At 36.2% G+C, this 22,918-nt stretch overlaps 1 protein-coding gene across 2 annotated transcripts; it reads left to right on the top strand.

Moving 5' to 3' along the window:
• The first annotated feature begins 11,505 nt into the window (after window positions 1–11,505).
• LOC105763045 (30-kDa cleavage and polyadenylation specificity factor 30) lies at window positions 11,506–17,254 on the top strand. Of its 2 annotated transcripts, none has more exons than XM_052625368.1 (7): window positions 11,506–12,007; window positions 12,430–12,828; window positions 14,040–14,202; window positions 14,463–14,573; window positions 14,832–14,900; window positions 15,143–15,229; window positions 15,766–15,849. In XM_052625368.1, the coding sequence occupies exons 1-7, from the start codon at window positions 11,619–11,621 to the stop codon at window positions 15,832–15,834; spliced, it is 1,287 nt and encodes a 428-aa protein (XP_052481328.1). In that variant the 5' UTR covers window positions 11,506–11,618; the 3' UTR covers window positions 15,835–15,849. The 2 variants fall into 2 exon arrangements, with proteins under 2 accessions (XP_052481328.1, XP_012436534.1); XM_012581080.2 differs by lacking the exon at window positions 15,766–15,849 and adding an exon at window positions 15,943–17,254 and having other exon boundaries at window positions 11,508–12,007.
• The last annotated feature ends 5,664 nt before the right edge of the window (window positions 17,255–22,918 follow it).

The raw sequence follows: 22,918 nt of genomic DNA, 5'->3' as shown, positions 1-22,918 counted from the left end.
CAAAACTGTTCAATGCCCTTCGAAAGGGTAATCCCTTGGGTGTCTCCAGGGTTGTCATGGTCAGAAAGATGTTTAAGCATTGTTTGATGGGTGTGATCCCCAATGGGTACAAAGACAGTGACTTCCACATCACTTGGAATCATGGCCTCACGGTTGTGATGAAGAGGTGACCCGATTATTCTTTGGAGTGACCCAGGAGCTCTAGTTGTACATTATGACATACAGGTTGTGTCCTGATTGTAAGTGGAGCACCAAGAAACAAAGCTGAGGCGGTGCTCTCCGAGGAGGAAGTGGGGGTGGAATTGCCTTTGACGAGGGGTGGGTTGATTGAAGGAGTAGGTGGCATTGTTGGCTTAGGGGGAGCTAGAGTTGCTAGGGTTGTTAATGCTCCTCAAGAGGTGGTGCATATTGATGAGGGATCCAGTGATAGTTAGGGGCAATCCCAACACTTCTTTGTTGGTGATTACGAGGGTATTAACATTGGTATTGACATTTCTAAGTTGAGGAATTGGGTTTAAAGGAGGCAGGAGTGGTTCAATAGATACATGGAGGAGGACTACCCCGTGGGCTTTTTATCTCATAATATCACTTAAATATATTATTTCCATAATTATTATTGACATGCATCTATTGGGATTTAACTACTTTGTTTGATTTTGTGTAGGTAAAATGGCTACCGCCCCAAACAATGTTTCAAGCAGTGAGGAGGCTGATGTTGAGCAGGCCCCGCTCAACAGTTTGAACATTGGGGGCTCATCAAAAGAGATCTTAAACAATTTAGAGAGGAGGGGGCTCAACTCAAAATACTCCGGCGAAAGGTTACCGTGCCTCGTTCTTGCTACTTCAGAGAGTTTGCTTTGTTGTCTTGTTTCGATGGTCACAGAGACGGGTTGCTTCTGCTCCTATTGCTGCAAGTTCCGTTGATGTACCCTTTGACACAGTAATTGGACCATGCTTTGCTACTCCTTAACAAGTGTTGTGTACTTTACCCATGTCTGTACCCACTCTAGGTATGGCTTTGGTTCTTAACCTTTTGCCTTGTTATTTTTTTGTTATCAATCTTTATATTGTTGGTATGACCTAGTGTTTTAATACGCAGGTACACTTACCATGGTGCCACCTGCTAGGGTAAGCCCTATTGCTAAGGCAATATGTTTCTTAGTGATCAACGAAGTTGACATGTGAAGTGACGTATAAGATGAGTAAAAAAATTAACCAATAAAAGAAATAATGATAAAATAATAGATTTAATCTGAGGGATTTTTGTTTTAATCCTTAATTTTACATTGAATTAAATCATTTCCTATACATATATTACGAGTTAATTAAATATCAATTTAATTAGAACATAATTAAAAATCTTTATTATATTTGATATAAAAAATATAAAAATTAATTTAAATATAAAATAATCTAGAAAAATAAGCATATATAATATAATTTAAACCTAATATTATCATTTCGATAATTAGGGATGACAATAGAGCAGGATAGGGGTAAATGTTGCTAAATCCACCAACGCCTCACAGTTGGCACGTTTCACTTTGCTACCCAACTCAATTAGAACATAATTAAAAACCTTTGTTATATTTTATATAAAATGTATAAAAATCAATTTAAATATGAACTAATCTAGAAAAATAAGAAAATCAATTTAAATCTGAACTAATCTAGAAAAATAAGCACATATAATATAATTTAAACCTAAGATTTCGTGATCATCTAAGCCTTACTATTACCATTTCGATAATTAGGGATAACAATAGAGCGGGACAGGAGTTGATGTTGCTAAATCCACCATCACCCCACAGTTGGCACATTTCACTTTATTACCCACCGTGCTCCATAATGAGTATGTAATCTTGAAAATCACTATAATTTTTATGGAAGTTGGATGCATCTATCTCCACTCCACTTCGTCCCGCTTTAATTTAATTTTGCTACTCATCTTTAATATTTTCAATACTTCTAAAGTTGGATAAATATTTAAACATAAAATATATGATTTTTTATAATATATTATTACATTTTTACTCTTTTAATGGATATATATACAAGGAAAAAAATGATAATTTTATATAATGAAACCGGACAAGGCAGGGCAAACAATTAACGTAATTGCTCCCTACCAACAGTTCAAAAAAAATTTCACCTACTCCACTTAGACTTGCTCATGGGTCGGACCACCCATCCAGGCTCAAAGGCCCACCCAAAAAGTAGGAGGATTTGGACAAAATATGAGGCTTGAAAAATGAGCTTTGATAAAATTTAAGGCTCGTTTTCTATATGGGTCAGACCTTGAATAATATTTTTTTTTCATCTGAGCTCGACTCGACCCAAATATAACCCAACCCAATAACAATTAAACGACTAATTTACCTATAAAGGCTCATTTCCAAGTATATTTACGGAAATGGGTCAATTTCTACATTATTTACCGAAAAGGGCTGATTTTGGTAAAACTCGTCCACGTAGGAGCGTTTTAGAGTGAAACTCCAACAAATCGCGCCCTTAGGGAAGCGTTTTTGCCATGTCAACAAAAAATACGCTGACGTGGATGCGCTTTGCTGACATGGCAAATACGCTCCCCCAGGGGTGCGTTTTGCTCCGTGTTTTTGTCCTCAACGGCTTTTTTTTACCGTTAGGGGTCCAACGGTAAAAAAAGAAGTATAAAACCCCCTCCTATTATTTCACACAAAATTTCTTCAAAATTTAGCAAAAAAAACTTTCAAATTTCTCTCTAAATTTCTCAAAGCTCTCAAATTTCTCCTTAAATTTCTCAAAACTCTCTTTAATTAATTATTTCCTTTAATTTTCTTTCTAAATTAGTATTATTTTTTTATAATTTCAAAAATATTTGATCATGTTAGCAATGACTGGAGAATTAATTCGTCTCAATCATAAACATATGCCCGTCGAACAAATAAAAATGATAAGGGTTAATTTTAATTTTTGAATATTATTTATTTTTTTCATTTATGTAATTTTAATTAATTTGTATTTTATAATTTTTTATAATAGTCTGTAGATCAGGTGTTGCAATGTTATATTCGTAATATGTCTGGTCCTCCATCACCGTTGATAGAAAATTACTTAAGGGAAGCGAGTTTTTGGCACGTGGCCACTATAGGCCCGGGGTGCAAGTTGGACTCGAAACTCATTAGCGCATTAATAGAGATGTGGAGACCCGAGACGCACACATTCCATCTTCCATACAGAGAATGTACCATCATTTAGAGAACGTGCAGTTACAATTAGGATTGTCGGTGGATGGGTCCGCACTCACCGGGTCCGTTCAATCTGCTAATTAGGGAGTCGTATGCTACGATCTTTTGGGTGTGATTTTAGATAATATTCACAAAGGTCGAATCGAGATGGCTGGTTACGAGACACATTCCCGAAGCCGGGAAATGATTCGACTGAAGTAGAAAGAATACGATATGTTTGGGCATACATCCATGATATGATTAGAGGTTATTTGATGCCTGACTTGTCACGAAACCTCGTACATCTGAGGTGGATGCTGAAACTCGTTGATTTTAGAGTAGCTGGCGAATTTAGTTGAGGGTTTGTCGTGTTGGCAACATTGTACCGGGAGATGTGCGGGCCTACGCCACCAAATAAAACCAAAATCAGAGGTTGCCTATCACTACTACAATCATGGGCTTGGTTTCACTTTCCATTTTTACGTCCTTGAGTGAACCACCTATATACATTTCCACTTATAACGAGGTAAATTTTTTATTTGATTTTACAAGTATTACATAGATTTAAAATAAAATTGTATGCTAAAAATTTATTTAATTAGGTGGAACCATCTGGCGAGTTATGTTGGAATATTTACCGCTCCTGAAGATATATGGCTTCTATTAGACCAACGGTCGGAAGCGCAAGTAAGTATTAAATAAAATATATATACATAAAATAGTCGTTCCATATTTAGTATTATGTATATAACTAATATTTTTATCACATTCATATAATTTCAATAGATACCAGACGAGGATCCGACAATTCGGGCAGTAATTTTGAATGAATTCTTTCAAAATCTGAACATTTGCCATGTTAAGATCTCATTGGTCAACTATGCTACTGTCGAGATGCACCAGACGGATAGAGTGTTGCGGCAATTTAGATTCTGACAACCAATTCCCAAGCCACCTGAGGTGCTCGATAAAGAGCACAAAATTGACTTACGGTAAATGAAAATGAATTGGCCAGTATTCTTCTCAGAATATATCAAAATTTAGGAAAATCGATATGATCATATACCTACTCGTGAACCGATCATCATCTCAAAGTTAGTGTGAGCGCCAGATTACATGCCATGATTTAGGATCTATGACAAGCCATATTTACTGCCAGAAGAGTAGAGACGTCGGCAAATTTGTGTCGAAAGGGAACGACAAGGCCCTTTAAATTCAAGGAGAATGGATGACGGCACAGGCCCATCAACAACGCCCACACAATCACTAGGCCCAACAACTCAACCGACAACACCTACAGCACAGCCTCTTCAGATTATGCCAGGTGTGTATCCTAGCCCTTATATGTATCATAACCCTTATATTCCTTTTCCCAGTCCTATGCTGGGTTGGAATGCATGGCCCAGTGTATCTATTTTTCTGATGACTTCGACTCAACCGATATATATAGGCCATCGTCACTGTAGGTATCACACGAGACACTGTCGATGAGCTCATCTCATTACCAATCATCATCCTCTTATTGGATTCAAGCACCTCTGCCGTGGGTGATACAAACACCTCCACATTCTTTATTCTATCAATGTGGGTCATCCTCCCAACACCCACAACTGGAGCAACCACAACCCCCGCCGGAAGCTGAACCAAGAAAGAATCCAGCGTGTAATCGTTGACCACCCTCATGTAATACTGATTTTAATCGGCACATACATTAATTTTTTAATATAATTATTTTATTTAATAAAATAAAAGTTGTTTTTAATATTTTAATAGTAAATTATTTTTATATTTTTAATAAAATAGAAGTTCTTTTGAAAAAGACGCAATAGAAATAATGCAACATAGTTTCATTACAGCAATTATCAACTATTTCGGTTTAGACATGATCGAATTGTATGATCTGGGTTCCTACATCATCCGCACAACTTCTGTTGGTTCGTTCTTTCCCGGATATCCATATTATTATGTATTCTACTCGAGTAAGATCGACATTTTGGTTTGCGACATAATTCTCTATCTGGTAACAACTTAAGCGGAGCAAGTGATACAGACGGTCACTTACGTTTATATAGGATCGGTAGGAATACATGTCTCCACACATTGTACATGTATTCTATTTTGTACACATCGTCGACATATCTCATGGGATTCAAACGGAGATTCTGACAAGCTGCAATTGCATGAGCGCATGGATAACGAAGTGCGTCAAACGTCCCACAGTCACAAGTCTTATTTATCAAGTGTACACAATATTGCCCGTCGGTAATACATTGGCTCAGTCTGTCAAACTCCGTCATACGAAACCATAGGTTGTCGAGATCATGACACACTGTGTGCATAATGTTGGCCCACGTATTCGCTTTGTTAATTTCTTGTAATACCTTCCGAAACCATACATGGCCTCCTTGCATTTGGCCTTTTATAATTCGCTGCACGCTTTGGAAATAGTGTCGTCAAATGAAAATATGTCTCTCACACAACCGAAGTTATTGACAAATGATGCGTTCATTTTAGAACAAAATTTATCCATTCAGCCAGGTTTGTAGTCATATGACCATATCGTAGGTTACCATCATATGCTTGTACCCACTGTTCGAAAGGTATGTTATAGAGGTAGTCTACGCCTTGATCGTTAACTCAACGCAAAATCTTCAACATCTTATGAAAATGGTCATTATTGATCTCGTACCCTGCCAATATAAGTTGATAGCAAAAATTACATACCACTATTCCATTCAGAATAAATTGAATATTACAAACGAAATTATATTAATAGAGATTAAATACCCATGTTGGTCACTTGTCGTCGTTCAGTGGTAGACTGATATTACCCGTAGTAATTGGACGTAACATGCCTTAAACAATATCGATGGTGTGTGCAATCCATAGGCTTCCTTATCACTTAATTACGGCTGGTATTCCAGTACCCCGATCCAATATAACGCAGATATTAGGTTAGGGGCATACATACCTCCTTAACCTAGAAAGAAAGAAATTCCAGTAATCACCTGACTCCCTCGGTATTATTGCAAACGCAATTGGAAGGATTCTCTCACCGCCATCCTATGCCACAACTAGCAATAGCCAATAGGTATATCTACCATACATAAAGGTACCATCAATTTGTACTAATGACTTGTAGTACACAAATGCGTTCTAGCATTGCTTAAAGCTCCAGAACAAACTCTTGAACACTTGGCATTCACGGAGCAATCGGTCGTTGTAGTACGCAAGAACCGTTCCAAGGTTTGTTATGCAACCTAGGACGTACCTCTCTAACACCTGACACCACTGCCACACCTCATTATATGAAGCGTCTCACCCACTATGAATCTTTTCTAATTCCTTTTGCTTAGCTATCAAAGCCTTGTGGTAAGAGGGCGTATACCTCAATTGACTACGAATATTGGCAATTAAAATGACACAGAAGTCCTGAGAACCGCCTTCTACATCGGTAGTATTAAGCTAGTTATCATACATGAATCCATCTTGGGATGATCTTGTGAAACACCTGTCAACGAAGTACGTTAAATAATGCAAGATTAAGTAATAACATTATTATTCAAAAACCCTAAACACACAGTGATACTGTACCGGCAACATATGTATGTGGACTTTTGTACTTTCTTATCTCCCACAAGTTTGTCTTTTTCCTAAAAGAAGCCATGATTTTTCATAAACATGTACTGTCTTACACTACACACTTGGCCTCGAACTTCTCGGATTTGAATTTAACCACATTGTAGTTAACCCTTGATTGATGCTATGTTATTTCAGTACACCAAAAAAACTATCATTGCTGGAAAACTCCCTACCAACTTCCAGTTCATTTGAATCCAATGACGAACATGTACGGTCACGCATTCTGTATGGTATATCTGGAAACTTCAACACATCATCTGCCGATATATCGACATTATGCATGTGGGCTGCAGGTGAGTACACCTTAAATTATAGATCTTCTTCTTCTTCAGCTGAACCCTCTTCAACGTCTTCAGGTTCATATGGGATAGGTTTCGATTCAGAAAATAATACAACTTTTGCACCATCGAAGACGAGCTCTCGAGGTGGATCCACATCGAACTCATCATCCAACCTACCACCATCCGCAACGTACGAGGTCCCCTTACCGTTGGATGTCGTAGGGAGTACATCATTCCTTCTTATGGACATTTCGTAACGTCCCCAATCAGATGTGGATTGCTAACCACTAGAAGTTAATGTCATTCTCCAATGCGTATTTCCAGCATTAAACATCGACCCACTGATGTGCATGTCCCATCTACTAACCGAGTGTCATGCAGGAGTTATGTATTCCATACTGTCACCAAACACGAGCGCTTTCGTGTTCTGCCTCCCACTAATGGAGTATCAGGTAGGATCGTATCTTCCTCTCGAATAGCAGTAGATGTTAAATTTGCAAATGTTTCATTTGACAATGAAAATTGTACATATAACTCAAGATAGGGTGATATACTAGCGAGATAAGTTTGCACCATCGTCTCAAAGCTACAACAACCTTTGATATTAAATGAGTCATATGTCACGGGATCAATCGAAGCACAAAATTGATACTTAATAGAAGAAACCCTCATTGGCGTCATTCCGAAGATTTTACGCCTAATTCTTTTACAAAATTATGTCAAATCTATAGTCTAGTTAAAAATAATTCGCGTTGTGTTCTCCGATAAAAATTATTCGCGTTGTGTTCTCCGATAAAAAAATAACGCCGTTCTCGGTGTTACGTGCCTCACCATCATAGTAAATAACAGCACTAATACGTTTACTCATCTTCAATTTCTATTATGCTTAGCCTATCTAATTTTTCTTGCTGTAACTTATGCAACATGAGAATGGAATTTGGCTCATTTATAGCCTAAGGCCAAACATGAACTACTGTAGAAAAAGAGCGTCCACGTGGGAGCTTTTTTCAGTAATTTTGCTGACAGTGCATCCTACTTGAAGTGTTTTTGACACTATTTATTCAGAAACGTTTTCTCAAAATTATTTTTTCATGAACTACTATAGAAAAAGAGTGTCCACGTGGGAGCTTTTTTCTTCAATTTTGCTGACAGTGCATCCTACTTGAAGCGTTTTTGACACTATTTATTCAGAAACGTCTTCTCAAAATTATTTTTTCAGGAACTACTGTAAAAAAAAGTGTCCACGTAGGAGCTTTTTTCATCAATTTTGTTGACAGTGCATCTGCTTGAAGCGTTTTTGACACTATTTGTTTAGAACTGTCTTCTTAAAATTATTTTTTCAAGAACTGTTGTAGAAGAGCTTCCACGTGGGAGTTTTTTTAGTAATTTTGCTGACAGTGCATCCTGCTTGAAGCATTTTTAAGACTATTTGTTGGGAACCATCTTCTTAAAATTATTTTTTCAGGAACTACCGTAGAAAAAAACCAAAATCCTTATTGTCAATATAATTTTCCCTAAACCATAAACCTAAGCACAATATTATTTTAGAAAAGGTATAATTGTAAAAAAAAAAAACTTCAACGTTTGGGGGCTTTTGGTTTTGTGCCCTTAACCTTTTTATTTTTTGATTGACACCCTCAACGTTACAGTTTTTTTAAAAATCAAACCATTTTTAACGGTCAATTACAGTTTTTTTAAAAATCAGCCCATTTTTAACGGTCAACTACGTTGACCGTTAATCAAACTGTAGGTCAACATAGTAGCCTATGTGGCATGCCACATAAGCGCACGACGTCATAGATGACATCACCTATTTAACAAAATTTTTTCTCTCATTTTCTCTCTTGCCAAACACCACTTTTTTCTTCAAAACACATAGTTGCTACAATTTTTTTCTCTCATTTTCTCTCTTGCCAAACACCATTTTTCTTCTTCAAAACATATTGTTGGCTCATTTCATCTACAAGAATCTCTATTACCATGATTATAATCATACTTTTGTGTAATTTTTGTAAACCCACAGTACACTTTCAACTTAAAATCGTTGCTTTTTTCCCCACTGTCGGCTGCCATTTTTCTCTCTCATTTTCTCTCTTGCCAAACACCATTTTTCTTCTTCAAAACACAAAATTCTTGAACATGTTCTATTTTTCATTGATCTTCATATTCAAAATTTTCATTCTTGAACATGAAGATTGATTAAACTTGATGATTGCTTAAGCTCATCAAATTAACACCCTATTTTGAAAAATACAAGGAAATGAGATTATTGGATTAACAAGTATTAAATATTAATGTTTTACTACTTTGTTTCATGATTTTAGTCTTTAGATTTTCTTCATGTGTGTAATAATATTCAACAGGTGAAAGTCTTATGCGAGATTGTGGTACATAGAACCACTCAGACTATCGTCCGCCAAAACTGCTACCCTCAGGTACAGACGAAGCTAACAATTCACGCATGTGTGTTGAGTTTCATTTTATAAATATTGTACTCTGTTTTATAAACTTATTGTCAATTTGACCCTCACATAGAAATGAAGTTGGAAGCGATAGGTACGAGGAATGAAGTGGAATGGATTTGATTGCTTGCGTTGCAGAAAAAGTTGAAAGATTAACCAGTGTTCCACACCTATCATTGTAAATAGATATCGAAACAGGCTTCTTAAACTTGTGCAACATATTATTTCATGATATTGTAATTATATATATCTTGTTTCCATTATGCTGGACGAATTGGTTAATCTGTATAAAAAAATGATTTAGATTTTCCCATTAGATGCTTTTATGATTGTTAGATAGAAAGTAGTAATAAAATAGGAAAGTGAAGGATGAGAACAAAAACAGGATAGTAAAACAAGGATGGCTTGGAAGTTAGGTAGTGAAGAAGAAAAATGGTGTTTGGCAAGAGAGAAAATTAGAGAAAATAATGGCAGCCGACAGTGGGGGAAAAAACAATGGTTTTAAGTTGAAAGTGTGGTGTGGGTTTATAAAAATTGCACAAAAGCATGATTATAATCATGGTAATGGAGATTCTTGTAGATGAAATGAGCCAACCATATGTTTTGAAGAAGAAAAATGGTGTTTGGCGCGAGAGAAAATGAGAGGAAAAAAATGGCAGCAACCATGTGTTTTGAAGAAAAAAGTGGTGTTTGGCAAGAGAGAAAATAAGAAATTTTTTTTGTTAAATAGATACGTCATCTATGACGTCGTGCGCTTATGTGGCATGCCACATGGGTTACTATGTTGACCTACAATTTGATTAACAGTCAACTCACGTTGACCGTTAAAAGTGTGTTGATTTCTGAAAAAATCGTAAGGTTGAGGGTGTCAATTAAAAAATAAAAAGGTTAATGACACAAAATTAAATGCCCCCAAACGTTGAGGGTTTTTTTTTGCAATTATGCCTTTAAAAAAAACTAAACCCAAATTTAATTAATTTTCTTAAAAACACTAAACCCAAATTTAATTAATTAATTTAAAACTCCTAAACCCTAATTTAATTAATTTTTAAAAAAGAACACTAAATCTTGATTTATTTTTTAAAATTCCTAAAACCAAGAACCCTAAAAAATACGGAGCAAAAAGCGCCTTTGGGGGAGCGTTTTTGCCACGTCAGCAAAACGCGTCCATATCAGCGCATTTTCTGCTAACATGGCAAAAAGCTCCCCCAAGGGTGCGATTTGCTAGAATTTCACCCTAAAACGCTCCTACGTAGACGCGTTTTGCCAAAATTGGCCATTTCTGGTAAATAATACAGAAATTAGCCCATTTTTGTAAATATACTTAGAAATGGGCCTTTATAAGTAAATTAGTCCAATTAAACCCATTAACCAAAACCTAAAAGAAAATTTAATTTTATATTTAATACAGTAAAACATTTATTATATTTATTTATATTTTTAGTATAATAAAACATATATTATATTTATGGTAGTGTTTTTTTAATATAAATACTTTTTAATGTGTTAGAAAAATTTTAATTTAGCCTTTTTTTAGTGCATTATATTTAAAAAAAATTAATTTTAAAAAATAAAATATTGGTGGGCTGTTTCGGATATGTGTTTATTTTTCTTAAATTGAATCGGATTTGGACAAAAAGATAAACCTATTTTTTAGGTTGAACTAAACCCGAACCCGAACCTAGAAAATAAGTCTTATTATCTTTTACGGGCCCAGCCCGACTTAATCTATAAGCATCTCTAATTTCACCCACATCGAAATCACTTCATTCGGATGGATTCGAGAAAATTGGACTGTTGGAATTTTAGTATTGTATGATATAGTTTTTTACATGGATATGTGAAAACTTAAAAATAAAAAGGATTTGAAGTTGCAATTTTCCATCGATTCACTTTTAAACCAAACCCAACGTTCAAAGGTGAAAGCCCACCCTGTTTTGGAGAAACACTCTCACTTGGTAAAAGCATTTGATTTCTAACAATAAACCCTAAACCAACCCAAAAAACGAAACACAAGCGCATCGACTATGGATGACGCGGAGGGAGGTCTCAGCTTCGATTTCGAGGGCGGTCTCGATGCCGGTCCCCCCGCCCCCACTGCCTCCATGCCTGTTGTCAATTCCGATCCTTCTGCCGCCAACAATACCAACAATTTTACCGCCCCTGGTGGTGTCCAGGCTTCGATAAATGATCCCGTCGCAAATCAAGGTGGTGGAGCTGGCCGAAGGAGCTTCCGTCAGACCGTGTGCCGGCATTGGCTCCGCAGTCTCTGCATGAAGGGTGATGCCTGTGGTTTCCTTCACCAGTACGACAAGTCCCGCATGCCCGTCTGCCGTTTTTTCCGGCTTTTTGGTGAGTGCCGGGAGCAAGATTGTGTGTACAAACACACCAACGAGGATATCAAAGAGTGTAACATGTGCGTTTTTCTTTTTCTTTTTGGCTTAATTATACTTGTATTTTCTTCTTTTACATTGAATCAATAGCTAGAACCATTTTTTTATAGGATTTGGGTTAGCGGAACACTTGGATATAAGCTAAAATGGTGCTACTTATATTGAATGTAACTTGCGAGATTGTCCTTCCTTTTATCTTCAATGAAATTTGTTAATAGCTTATAGAAATTGTGCTTTACATTGGTAAAACTAACTGTAAGGAATGATGGGTATTTCCTTTTGGAAGTCACTGGGACATCCAAATCATTTTGTTTTCCTCGAATTCAGTAAAGAGCTTACCTTTCATGCACCCTAAAACAGACCCTGGAATTTCTTGAATATATTAGTACCAATTCTGTTTTATCATTAAGAATGTTTATTAATATGCAAAATTCCGCGGTTGCAGGTACAAGCTAGGTTTTTGTCCTAATGGTCCTGACTGCCGATATAGGCATGCAAAGCTCCCAGGACCTCCTCCTCCTGTGGAAGAAGTCCTGCAGAAGATTCAGCAATTAAGTGCTTACAATTATAACAACAAATTTTATCAACAGCGGAATGCTGGCTTCCCCCAACAAACTGAAAAATCTCAGATTCCACAAGCACAAAACAATGTAAACCAAGGAGCAGCTGGAAAACCTTCAGCAACTGAATCTACTAACGTACAGCAGCAGCAGCTGCAGCAGCAGCAACAACAAATTCAACAACCGCAACAACAGGTCAGCCAGACCCAGATACAAAATGTCCCCAATGGTCAGTCTAACCAGGCAAACAGAACTGCTATACCTTTGCCTCAAGGAATATCTAGGTGTGTTCAGAGTCCTGGGGTCTTTAATTGAGTTCTGTAAATCATTAATTGTATTTTATTTTGAATACAGTTAAGATACATCTTTTATTCAATAATAATTGCCCAAAGGAATTGTCATTATCTATAAGGTGTAATTGGTATCATAAAACCTGAAATAGGTAGTTGTTCTTTTTATTACACGTTTATACTGTATTATTCAAATTTGACAATTGAATGATTTACTATTCTTTTCTGCATTGTTTTCCTCTTTCAAGCTCTTGTATTCTTTATTTTGCAGGGGCATCTAAAAATATGTTGATGCATGTAAACTTTTGGACTAGATAGTACAGTTAAGGGTTGAATAAATTTATCATTTTTCTTCTCCTTTTCTCTTCTGTCTACAAAGAGAAATGAAGTTATTATAAACTAAATGTCTTGAAGCCTTAGATACAACGAACAACTTTCTTGTGGTGAAAAGGATTGAGAAATTTAACGTGTTATCATTTTCTTTATTTAGAATTTCAAAATATTTTTATACAACTAGGCCATCTTGTTTACAAAGGCGTTATGTACTTGGGTATCAGTGTGTTTATTTCCTAGTTTTGTTGGTTTAGATCTGAAAGAAAATCAATCACTTTTTTTTTCCCTTCTATTCCAGTGGCATGCTTATTTTGCTGGATTTGATTATTAAGTTTACAGCTTCTTATCTTTTCTACTTTATATGCTATGGTGTGATCCAGTGAGAGAAATGACAGATTTGAGATTATGTGAACAAGAAAGTGATTTACATGAACAATAGAGGAAGAAGGTTATTGTTGTAACCCTGTTGTAGAATGAATTAAAATGCTCTGTAGTAAGAACCCTAACTATAGATCTATGCTTACGTTTACGTAAAAATCTGTAAATAGTGAGTGTATTGGTTTTGCATTTGTCAATCTTTCCAACGGGTTTTCAACTAATATGTCTAAAAATCCATAAGTATAAATTCAGCTTTATAATCGACAGCAAGCCATTGCCTTCTTATTATAATACTTTGTTCTTTGTTTAATGATTGATTACTGTTGTGAAATTCCATCTTAACTGTTGCTGTGGTAGTCAGCTACCTTATAACAAGCTGACAGATTCTGTTTGCTGTTCTATTATTTTCTGAATTTTACATTATTGGCAGTGTTATGTTTCATTGCTGTGAAAAACTTGATTATAATTGATTACTCTTAAAAATGGCACCCTAGGTATTTTATTGTTAAAAGTTGCAACCGTGAAAATCTGGAACTATCTGTTCAACAAGGAGTATGGGCAACTCAAAGAAGCAATGAGGCTAAACTGAATGAAGCTTTTGATTCTGCTGAAAATGTGATTTTGGTCTTCTCCGTTAACCGTACACGGCATTTCCAGGTAGTTCAGAAATCTAATATCCTCCATCTATTCAATTTGAGAACCCATACCTTTGTGTTATTCTGAAATAACTTATTCTGTATCCTCTATATTCAATTTGAGAATTCATACTTGTGTTTTTCTGAAATAACTTGTCATCCATAGGTCTTGCATTACTGTTTAGTCAGTCTTCAATAGATCTTATATATAATCAATAGTCCAAAATGTTGCCTTTTTATGTTGTATGATGTCTTAGTTATTACATTGTCTTGTCTTATTAGGGTTGTGCCAAAATGACATCCAAAATTGGTGGATCTGTTGCTGGAGGCAACTGGAAATACGCTCATGGAACTGCACATTATGGACGTAATTTCTCGGTAAAATGGTTAAAGGTGTGTTTCTCTATCCCCCTCCCCCCTCCTCTCCTTTTAAAATAAAATTTTCTATGAAGCTAAGTTTTAAGGAACTAAAAACATTAAAGATATTCTAAGCATGGAGGTAGTTTTGACAATTTGTGTTTATTAGATATAATATTGCTGCACTGGCTGATTGGTTTTGTGCCCTCTGTTAGATGCAATAATTTGAATCTTTTTGGGCGTGCATCCACAAAATTTCTGAGATTCTGATGACTAACTGTGCTTGATATGTAGTTATGTGAGCTGTCTTTCCACAAAACTCGGCATTTGAGGAACCCCTACAATGAGAACTTACCAGTAAAGGTATAATTCCAGCCTTTGAAGGTTAAGCCTTAACATTGATTGAGTATAACTTGGCAATAATTTTTTCATCTAATTAGGTTAATACTCTGGTTTATATGAATTATTTATCTGCTTTTACCGTGTATAATTTAGCTTTAATATACTGTTTGCAATAGACAATATCACAATATTTTACCATGTGATGCTGTTGTTTTCGGTGTGATTATAGTTTAACCTTACTGCTGTACTTTGTGCACTTGCAGATAAGTAGAGATTGCCAGGAGTTAGAGCCTTCTGTTGGTGAGCAGTTGGCCTCCTTGCTTTATCTTGAGCCAGATAGTGAGCTTATGGTATGCTTATTCTATTTTATTTTTCTGAATTCTGAGCTATTTTATTTTTGGATACCTGAGTTTGAAAACAATCTAAATATAATAATTAGAAAAGTGTGGGAAAGTTGAAAATTAGGAACAAAAAGAGAAGGAACCTAATCTTGTGTTTACTTGATTAGACGCTAATTAGTATGATCTTATTTACATACCCTAATATGAGGTCCTTGTATGGTATATGAGTATTGGTTAAAGACTCGTGCAGGCTAATAGTGTCCTAATAAATCATATTAAGCTGGTGGCAGTAGTGATAAGGTTTTGTGGACTCCAGAGTGTTTTGGGGAGTTATCATGTTGTGCTTACTAGAGCAATGTATTTTTGTACTTGATATTCCGTGGGAAATTGGTTAGAAACTAACTGTTTGAGACACATTGCAGTTTGATAGTAGTCTGTTGAAGTTAAATACTAGTATTGTTTTGAACTACTTAAAGAAGGTAACGCTGTAGAAACATCATGAATTTGTATGTTTTATTCAATTGTTTAATCCCCATGGTATACAGGCAATTTCACTGGCATTTTGTTTGGGTTATGGCATTGCTTTCATTTTGCCATGTTTTTGGTTGAGATAAATGGGATGCTGTATAAGGCTTACATTTTGACTTGCCCTTCATGTTATTGGATACCACAATGAATGAATTTGTACCATGTATTCAATTGTTTAATCCCTTGGGATACAGGCAATTTCACTGGCAGCAGAATCAAAAAGAGAAGAAGAGAAAGCAAAGGGAGTCAATTCAGATAATGCAGAGAACCCTGACATTGTTCCATTTGAGGACAATGAAGAAGAGGAAGAGGAAGAAAGTGAGGAGGAGGATGAAAGCTTTGGTGCTGCAGCTCAGGGCAGAGGAAGAGGCAGAGGAATCATGTGGCCCCCTCACATGCCACTAGCCCGTGGTGCCAGACCCATGCCTGGAATGCGAGGTTTTCCACCGATGATGATGGGTGGTGATGGCTTTTCTTACGGACCAGTTACACCTGATGGTTTTGGGATGCCAGATCTTTTTGGTGCTCCTCGTCCTTTTGCACCGTATGGACCCAGGTTTTCTGGAGATTTTACGGGTCCTGCATCTGGCATGATGTTTCCAGGGCGACCTCCACAGCCTGGGGGAATGTTTCCATCTGGTGGAATCGGGATGATGATGGGTCCAGGGCGTGCACCATTTATGGGGGGTATGGGGCCCACAGGTGCTAATCCTGCTCGAGGTGGCCGGCCTGTTGGCATGCCTCCGATGTTTCCCCTACCTCCAGCACCTGCCTCTCAGAACTCTGGCCGGGCTATTAAAAGAGATCAGAGGACACCAACCAATGACAGATCTAGTGCAGGATCAGAGCAGGGTAGAGGTCAGGAAATGGGTGGTCCAGGGGGTGGGTTGGAAGATGGGACACAGTATCAGCAAGAAGGACAAAAGGCTCACCATGAAGATCAGTTTGCTGCAGGAAACAGCTTCAGAAATGATGACAGTGAAAGTGAGGATGAGGCACCCAGGAGGTCAAGGCATGGGGAAGGGAAGAAGAAACGGAGAGGCTTGGAAGGAGATGTTGCCACTGCTTCTGATCACTAGATGCAATGCTTACAGTTCGGAGGATGTTAGAATCGCTGCCTTGCTCTCAACCACGTTGTCTTGCATGCCATTGTTGAACATTTTTAAGCAACTGACTTTGCATATGTAGATGGTTTCATCTCACAATTGACATATCGGAGAGCTGCAGAAAAACCTAGGTTTAGATTATGTTTTGGTGCATTAGTTTTGCTCCAAACTGTGGAACTATATTGTTTATTGTGTATGATCATGCACCAGATCACGAGAAGGGTGAATATATATTGTCAAGAAAGGTATTTAGCCTACATGCTATATCTTATGTAAGATTTCATGTTGGAAGGGTTAGGACGTCGAAGTAAAGGAAAAAGAAAAGGCTTTTCATTGGAGTTGGATGCATGATATTTAATGTTTCATGATTTATACCCATTTCAGCTTCCTTTTGTTCTTATTGCCATTGTTCTTTTCTTTTTTCTTTCTTTCTTGGTATTCCTATTGGCATTGTTAATAATGCAAAATTTTGAAGCAATGCAGAATGTTTCTCAATTATTGGATCACATAATACATCGAAAACACGACCAAAGATGCATGGAAACTTCTTTTTTTGAGCATGCCTCTCAAATAAAAAAGGGTAAACTACATCATGGGTCTCCGGGTCTTTTGCTTTGTCACCCAATTATGATTTTAGAAAAAAAATTTGATTACCTAACTATGGATTTGTCTCAAATTTGTCACCCAACTATGAATTTTTTTAAATTGGTCATCCAACTAAACAAGATTAGTTCCATCTCCGTTAATTGCACTAAGAATAAGGTAACATGGCAGTTGAAAAATTGATATAATAACAAATTTAGTTCTCAACTTTTACATATTATATCAATTTAATCATAATTTTAAAAAATTAACCCTCAAAATTTACAAATAATCACAATTTGGTCCTAATTCTAAAAACTTCAAAGAAACATATAAAAAGACATAAATATTTTCAAAAAATATAATAATAAATTTAAATTTAAATTTTATATTAATATTAATATTAATATTAAATAAAAAAGCCTTCCCCACCTGCCCCGGCGTTCAATCACTAAATCAATATAATATATAAAATTTGAGGGCTAAATTTATTATTATACCGATTTTTCAACTACCATGTCACCCTCCTGTTAGTGCAATTAACAAAAATGGGGAATAAAAAGCAATCTCGATGATGGGCGTCGAAACCACCAAAAACAATTGCTACAAAACAACTCTAAATGTAGCAAAGAGTGGTAGTAGGGTCGAGTCCACAGGGATTGGTATTATAATCAACTTCCGAGTTTAACTTGTGATCAAAATTTCTGTTGTGGTTATAGTCGTGCCCACGACTCCAAACGGACCTACTGAAAATAAACAAATAAATTAGGGGAGTATTGAAATGTTTAGAAACTAAATAATTGAAACAACATAAATAAATAAATAATTAAATTAGAAATTAAATTGGAAATTAAATTCGGATTTTGTAATCAAAGATAATAAGCCTTAGCCCTAGACTCGATAGATTCCGAATTAAGAATTGGTCCTCGAAAATTAATTTTCTCCTCCAAACAATAAGCTGGTTATAACAGTAAAGAACGTCCTAACCACCAATTCTTCTTCTCGTAGCTGGTCCCGGTACAACCTGCAAACCAACCCTTACCGATTATCTAACCGAGATACACGTGTTCCCAATTCAAGATTTTGGTAGTCTTGCACTCTGAAGAACCCAACTTGGATTAACGGCATCAACTGTGTGGGTCGTTTAAACCCGATCACTTCTCTCTTGATTTGTTCTCGGAGATTCAAATACAGCACGACCGACTCGTTTCTCCAACTGTTCGAAAACACGATTCCAATCCAACGTGCACTTTTTAACTTGAAATCGAGTCAACTTTAAGGGTTGAGTTGTCAATTCTGATACTTAGGAAAAATGTGAATACCGATTGGAAGGATTTTTAGCACAGATACGTATCTCACGATTCTCGACTGGAAAGAACACCGACCTAAAGCTAAGATGGAATTTAGGTAAACATGAAATTAATCATGCTTTGTAGATTTTGAAAGGTGATTTGATGATAATGGAAAAGAATGGGAAAAAAAGATACTTGGAAAGCAATTAGACAAATTTGGCAAAGAACAAAGAAATGAAAATAAAACAACAGTAGCTATTGACGTAGCAACTTTGGAAGAAACAAGAATAATTCTATTTAATTCCAAATGGAAATCAAATGTAAAATGTAACGTGTTTTTCCAACGTACCTTAAAAGCCATATTTATATACATGATATTTATTAAATTTAGCTTTAACCACTTCAATATATAATTAAAATTAGATTTTTTCTAATTTTAGTTTTTACAAAGTCAAAAGAATCTGATGAGCCATTGGCTTTTTTCACATTTTTTATTCGGCCTCACTTTACTGACTGTGTTTCAATTTGGTCATTTTCTGCTCGTTTTTGACTCATAGCATCCCAATTGCATCCCTGACAAAATTAAAACATAAAAACACTAAATCAGCAGGGATCAATTTAAAAATTAACTGAATTAAACACAAAAGGTCAAGCAAATTAACATGTTATCAAATCCCCCTACTTAGCTCATGCTTGTCCTCAAACATATTGTACTTTCAAACTTTAGAAATTATTCAATAATTTATTAAAAATCGAGCCTCTTTTTTGCATTTATAACCAATGCAAACAACATAGGCCAAAATAAATAAATGCTCAGAATATAGTTTGATCAACAAGTGTCATAAAATTGAAATATGTGAACTAAATTATTTCACTAAATTGAGTTTGAATCCAAAATTTGTAAGGTATTATTAATTAATCACGCAGTAATAAAAATTTTAGACATGGTCAAACCTTTTTACGCGAACTAGGATGACAACCCAAGTACCCTATCCCAGTTACTCAGTTCAAACATTTTTTTAGACTCGATTAGCGGAATGTTTGTAAGTTTTCGATTTGTTACTCGAACATTTTTTACGCGAGATAAGATGACAACCCAAGCACCTCACCTCGGTTACTAAATTCAGTCATGTTTTTGAAACTTTCACTCATAACTTGAATCTTTATTTATTTATTTATGTACAAGCAAATATTTTTTTTCCAAACAATCAATTTGTGAAAAATCTAATTACATATATCAACTTTAAAACACAAATGTCGATTAATCTAGATACTTGAACACTTTAATTCAAAAATGACCCAATTGTCCAAATTGGCTAAGTAACGAGATTAGAGGCTTAATGTCAAATAAACTATCGAATAAATCTAGCATAAGATTGAACATATGCAAAAGAGAAACATGCAGCAAAAATCATGCATATTTACCATTTTACTTACCATTACAACCCCCCCCACTTAATCTATGCTTGCCCTCAAGCATGTTTTATATGCAATAAAATATAGTAACTCAAACAACAAGCAAAGAGAAAGGTTAAGAATACTCCCCATGTGTTTCTAACAATGTTGTCGGTGTTGGGGTTTTTATTTGGGTTAGGGATGTTAGGTTTTGTTTGTAGGGAAATAAATGTTAGCACTTGGCACGGTGTGGCCACGCCACCATCAATATCCGATTTTTAGAAAATCGACAACATTCATCACGTCCCTAAAAATAACACATTAACCTGATTAAATAATAATCTGGTTATTATTCATTTTATTTTCAATCTAAAGTAAATTGAAATTCAAAAATTCAAAAAAATAAAAATAAAAATAAATTTGGGTTGCCTCTCAAAAAACGCTTTTGTTTAACGTTGTTAGCTCGACGACCTTAAATGTTATCTGTTTGGCTCATTGAGAATTAATTTTTCCATTTCGTGCACTTGGATGTTCTTGTAGAAAGATTTCGACCTTTGCCCATTGTCATTGAAGCCTTTCCCGGATTCCCCTATCATTAGTGGATTGAGGTGTCTTTGAGCTTCTCCGTTCATCTTTACATTTTTCTTTGTTGGAATCCTTGTACGTTTTAGAAACGGTTTGAGTTCTAGTTTTGAGGCTTTCATGACAGCTTCACGTATTGGTTTTTGGATCATCGATAATTCCTCTTGCTTAACATTGAGATCTATATTCCTGCAAGGCATGATTTGTAACTTATTATTGGGATGTCCCATATCCTCATAAACATTAAACCTAACCACTCCACTGTCAAATTTCATGGTGAGTGTTCCACTCCAAACATCAATTTTTGTTCGTGTGGTACTCAAGAATGGTCTCCCAAGAAGTATGTCAAACGAATTGGCTGAGTTGTCATCCTTCATGTTGATAATGTAAAAGTCTATAAGAAATATCAATTCATTTACCTTAACAAGAACATCCTCCAGCACTCCTTCTGAATACACTACAGAGTTGAATAATTACACCTGTTTCCTTCAAAGAACCTTCATTAAGTAGTTTATAAATTGACAAAGGCATAACATTAATTGATGTGCCTAAGTCACACATGGATTTTTTAATACAGAGACTACCTATTTTGCAAGATATGGAAAACATACATTGGTCCTTACATTTAGGTGGTATTTTCCTTTGTAAAACGGCGGAGACATTTTCTCTGACACTCACCTTTTCATTGCTTAAGAGCTTCCTTTTACTCGTGCATAATTCTTTTAAGAATTTTGCATACCGTGGAATTTGCTTAATCGCATCAAGAAGAGGTATGTTGATTTCTACTTTTCAAAAGGTGTCGAAGATCTCATTCTCTTTTCGCTCTTTCTTGCATTGGATAAGTCTTCCAGGAAATAGATGTGGTACTGCAAATGATTCTTGTGATGCTGACTCTACTGGAGCCTCTGTGTCAAGTTTCTTCTCATCTCGACCAGCGTTGTGGGCACGACTCATGCCAGGTACAGGCTCGAAAACCTTCCCACTCCTCAACGTTATAACACTTACATTGTGTCGAGGATTAGACTTAGTTTGGGACAACAACTTACCTTGGGACTCCAAACAGCTAACCGTGAGCGCAAGCTTACTCATTTGCTTATCTAACTCTTGCAAATGCATTTTAGTTTTTTGTTGAAATTTCTCAGTACTATTGACAAGCCTTTCAACTATGGCTTCCAAAGATGACTTTAGGGGTGGTAACTGTTGATTCGGAGGCGGCCTTTGTTGGTATGGTTGATTGAATCGAGTATTCGACCTACAACTTAAATTCGAGTGATCTTTCCACCCCACATTATACGAGTTTGAGTAGGGGTAATATCACCTTGGGGACGGTCCTAGAAAGTTCCCGACAACATTTGTTTGTTTTGTCAAATTCTCATGTAAAATTGGACATGAGTCCGTCGGGTGGTCTGGCTTAGTGCAAATTTTACACAACCATGTTGGGCCCGTTTTATCTGTAAGTAAAATTTGAACAACGTTAGTCAACTTATCAATTTTATCTTCTAGAGATAGAGAATGTAACCCATGAACCTGTCTCGTGGGTTCTGTAATTGGTCGAATTGTTGAGAGTTAGCAACCATTGTCGATATCAACTCTCATGCTCTTTGAGGAGTCATGTTTAACAAGTGCCCCTCCACTTGCATCATCTATCAATTTTCATTTCCATCGGGGGCAACCTCTCATAGAAATATTGCAAGAGTGATTGTTCAGTCAGTCCATGTTGTAGGCAACTTGTACACAACTTTTTGTACCGCTCCCAGTAATCATAGAGCGATTCAACGTCCTTTTGATGGATTCCCACAATGTCTCTCCTTAGTTCAGCCGCTTGAACTACAGGGAAGAACCTGTCAAGAAACAAACGTGACATGTCAGACCATGTGTTGACAGATCCCGAGGGTAAATAAAATAGCCACTCTCTAGCAAAGTCGACTAATGAGAAAGGAAAAGCATGAAGTTTGATTTGGTTTTCAGTTACTCCCTAAGGCTTCATGCTTGTGTACACCATATGGAACTTTTTAAGGTGGGTGTGCGGATTTTTGTTCTGTAATCCACGAAAACTGGGTAGTAAATGAATCAAACCCAACTTTAACATGAACGACGTTCCTCCTACCGGATAGGTTATACATAAGGGTTGTTCATTCGGTGCCGTTGCGAGTTGGCATATAGTTTGTTCGACCATCTCGTTTGGTTCGTCAAACTAGAAACTTTCCTCGGTG

This window comes from Gossypium raimondii, chromosome 12, assembly GCF_025698545.1.
Source record: "Gossypium raimondii isolate GPD5lz chromosome 12, ASM2569854v1, whole genome shotgun sequence".
Classification (NCBI taxonomy): Eukaryota; Viridiplantae; Streptophyta; class Magnoliopsida; order Malvales; family Malvaceae; genus Gossypium; species Gossypium raimondii.
This window is presented reverse-complemented; position numbering and strand designations above follow the sequence as displayed.

Excerpts from the sequence above, each read along its gene's own strand:
- LOC105763045 (XM_012581080.2), top strand. The coding sequence starts at position 11,619 with ATGGATGACGCGGAGGGAGGTCTCAGCTTCGATTTCGAGGGCGGTCTC. Across the intron at positions 12,008-12,429 it reads GATATCAAAGAGTGTAACAT|GTACAAGCTAGGTTTTTGTC; the intron begins GTGCGTTTTTCT and ends CCGCGGTTGCAG. Across the intron at positions 14,203-14,462 it reads ACCGTACACGGCATTTCCAG|GGTTGTGCCAAAATGACATC; the intron begins GTAGTTCAGAAA and ends TTGTCTTATTAG.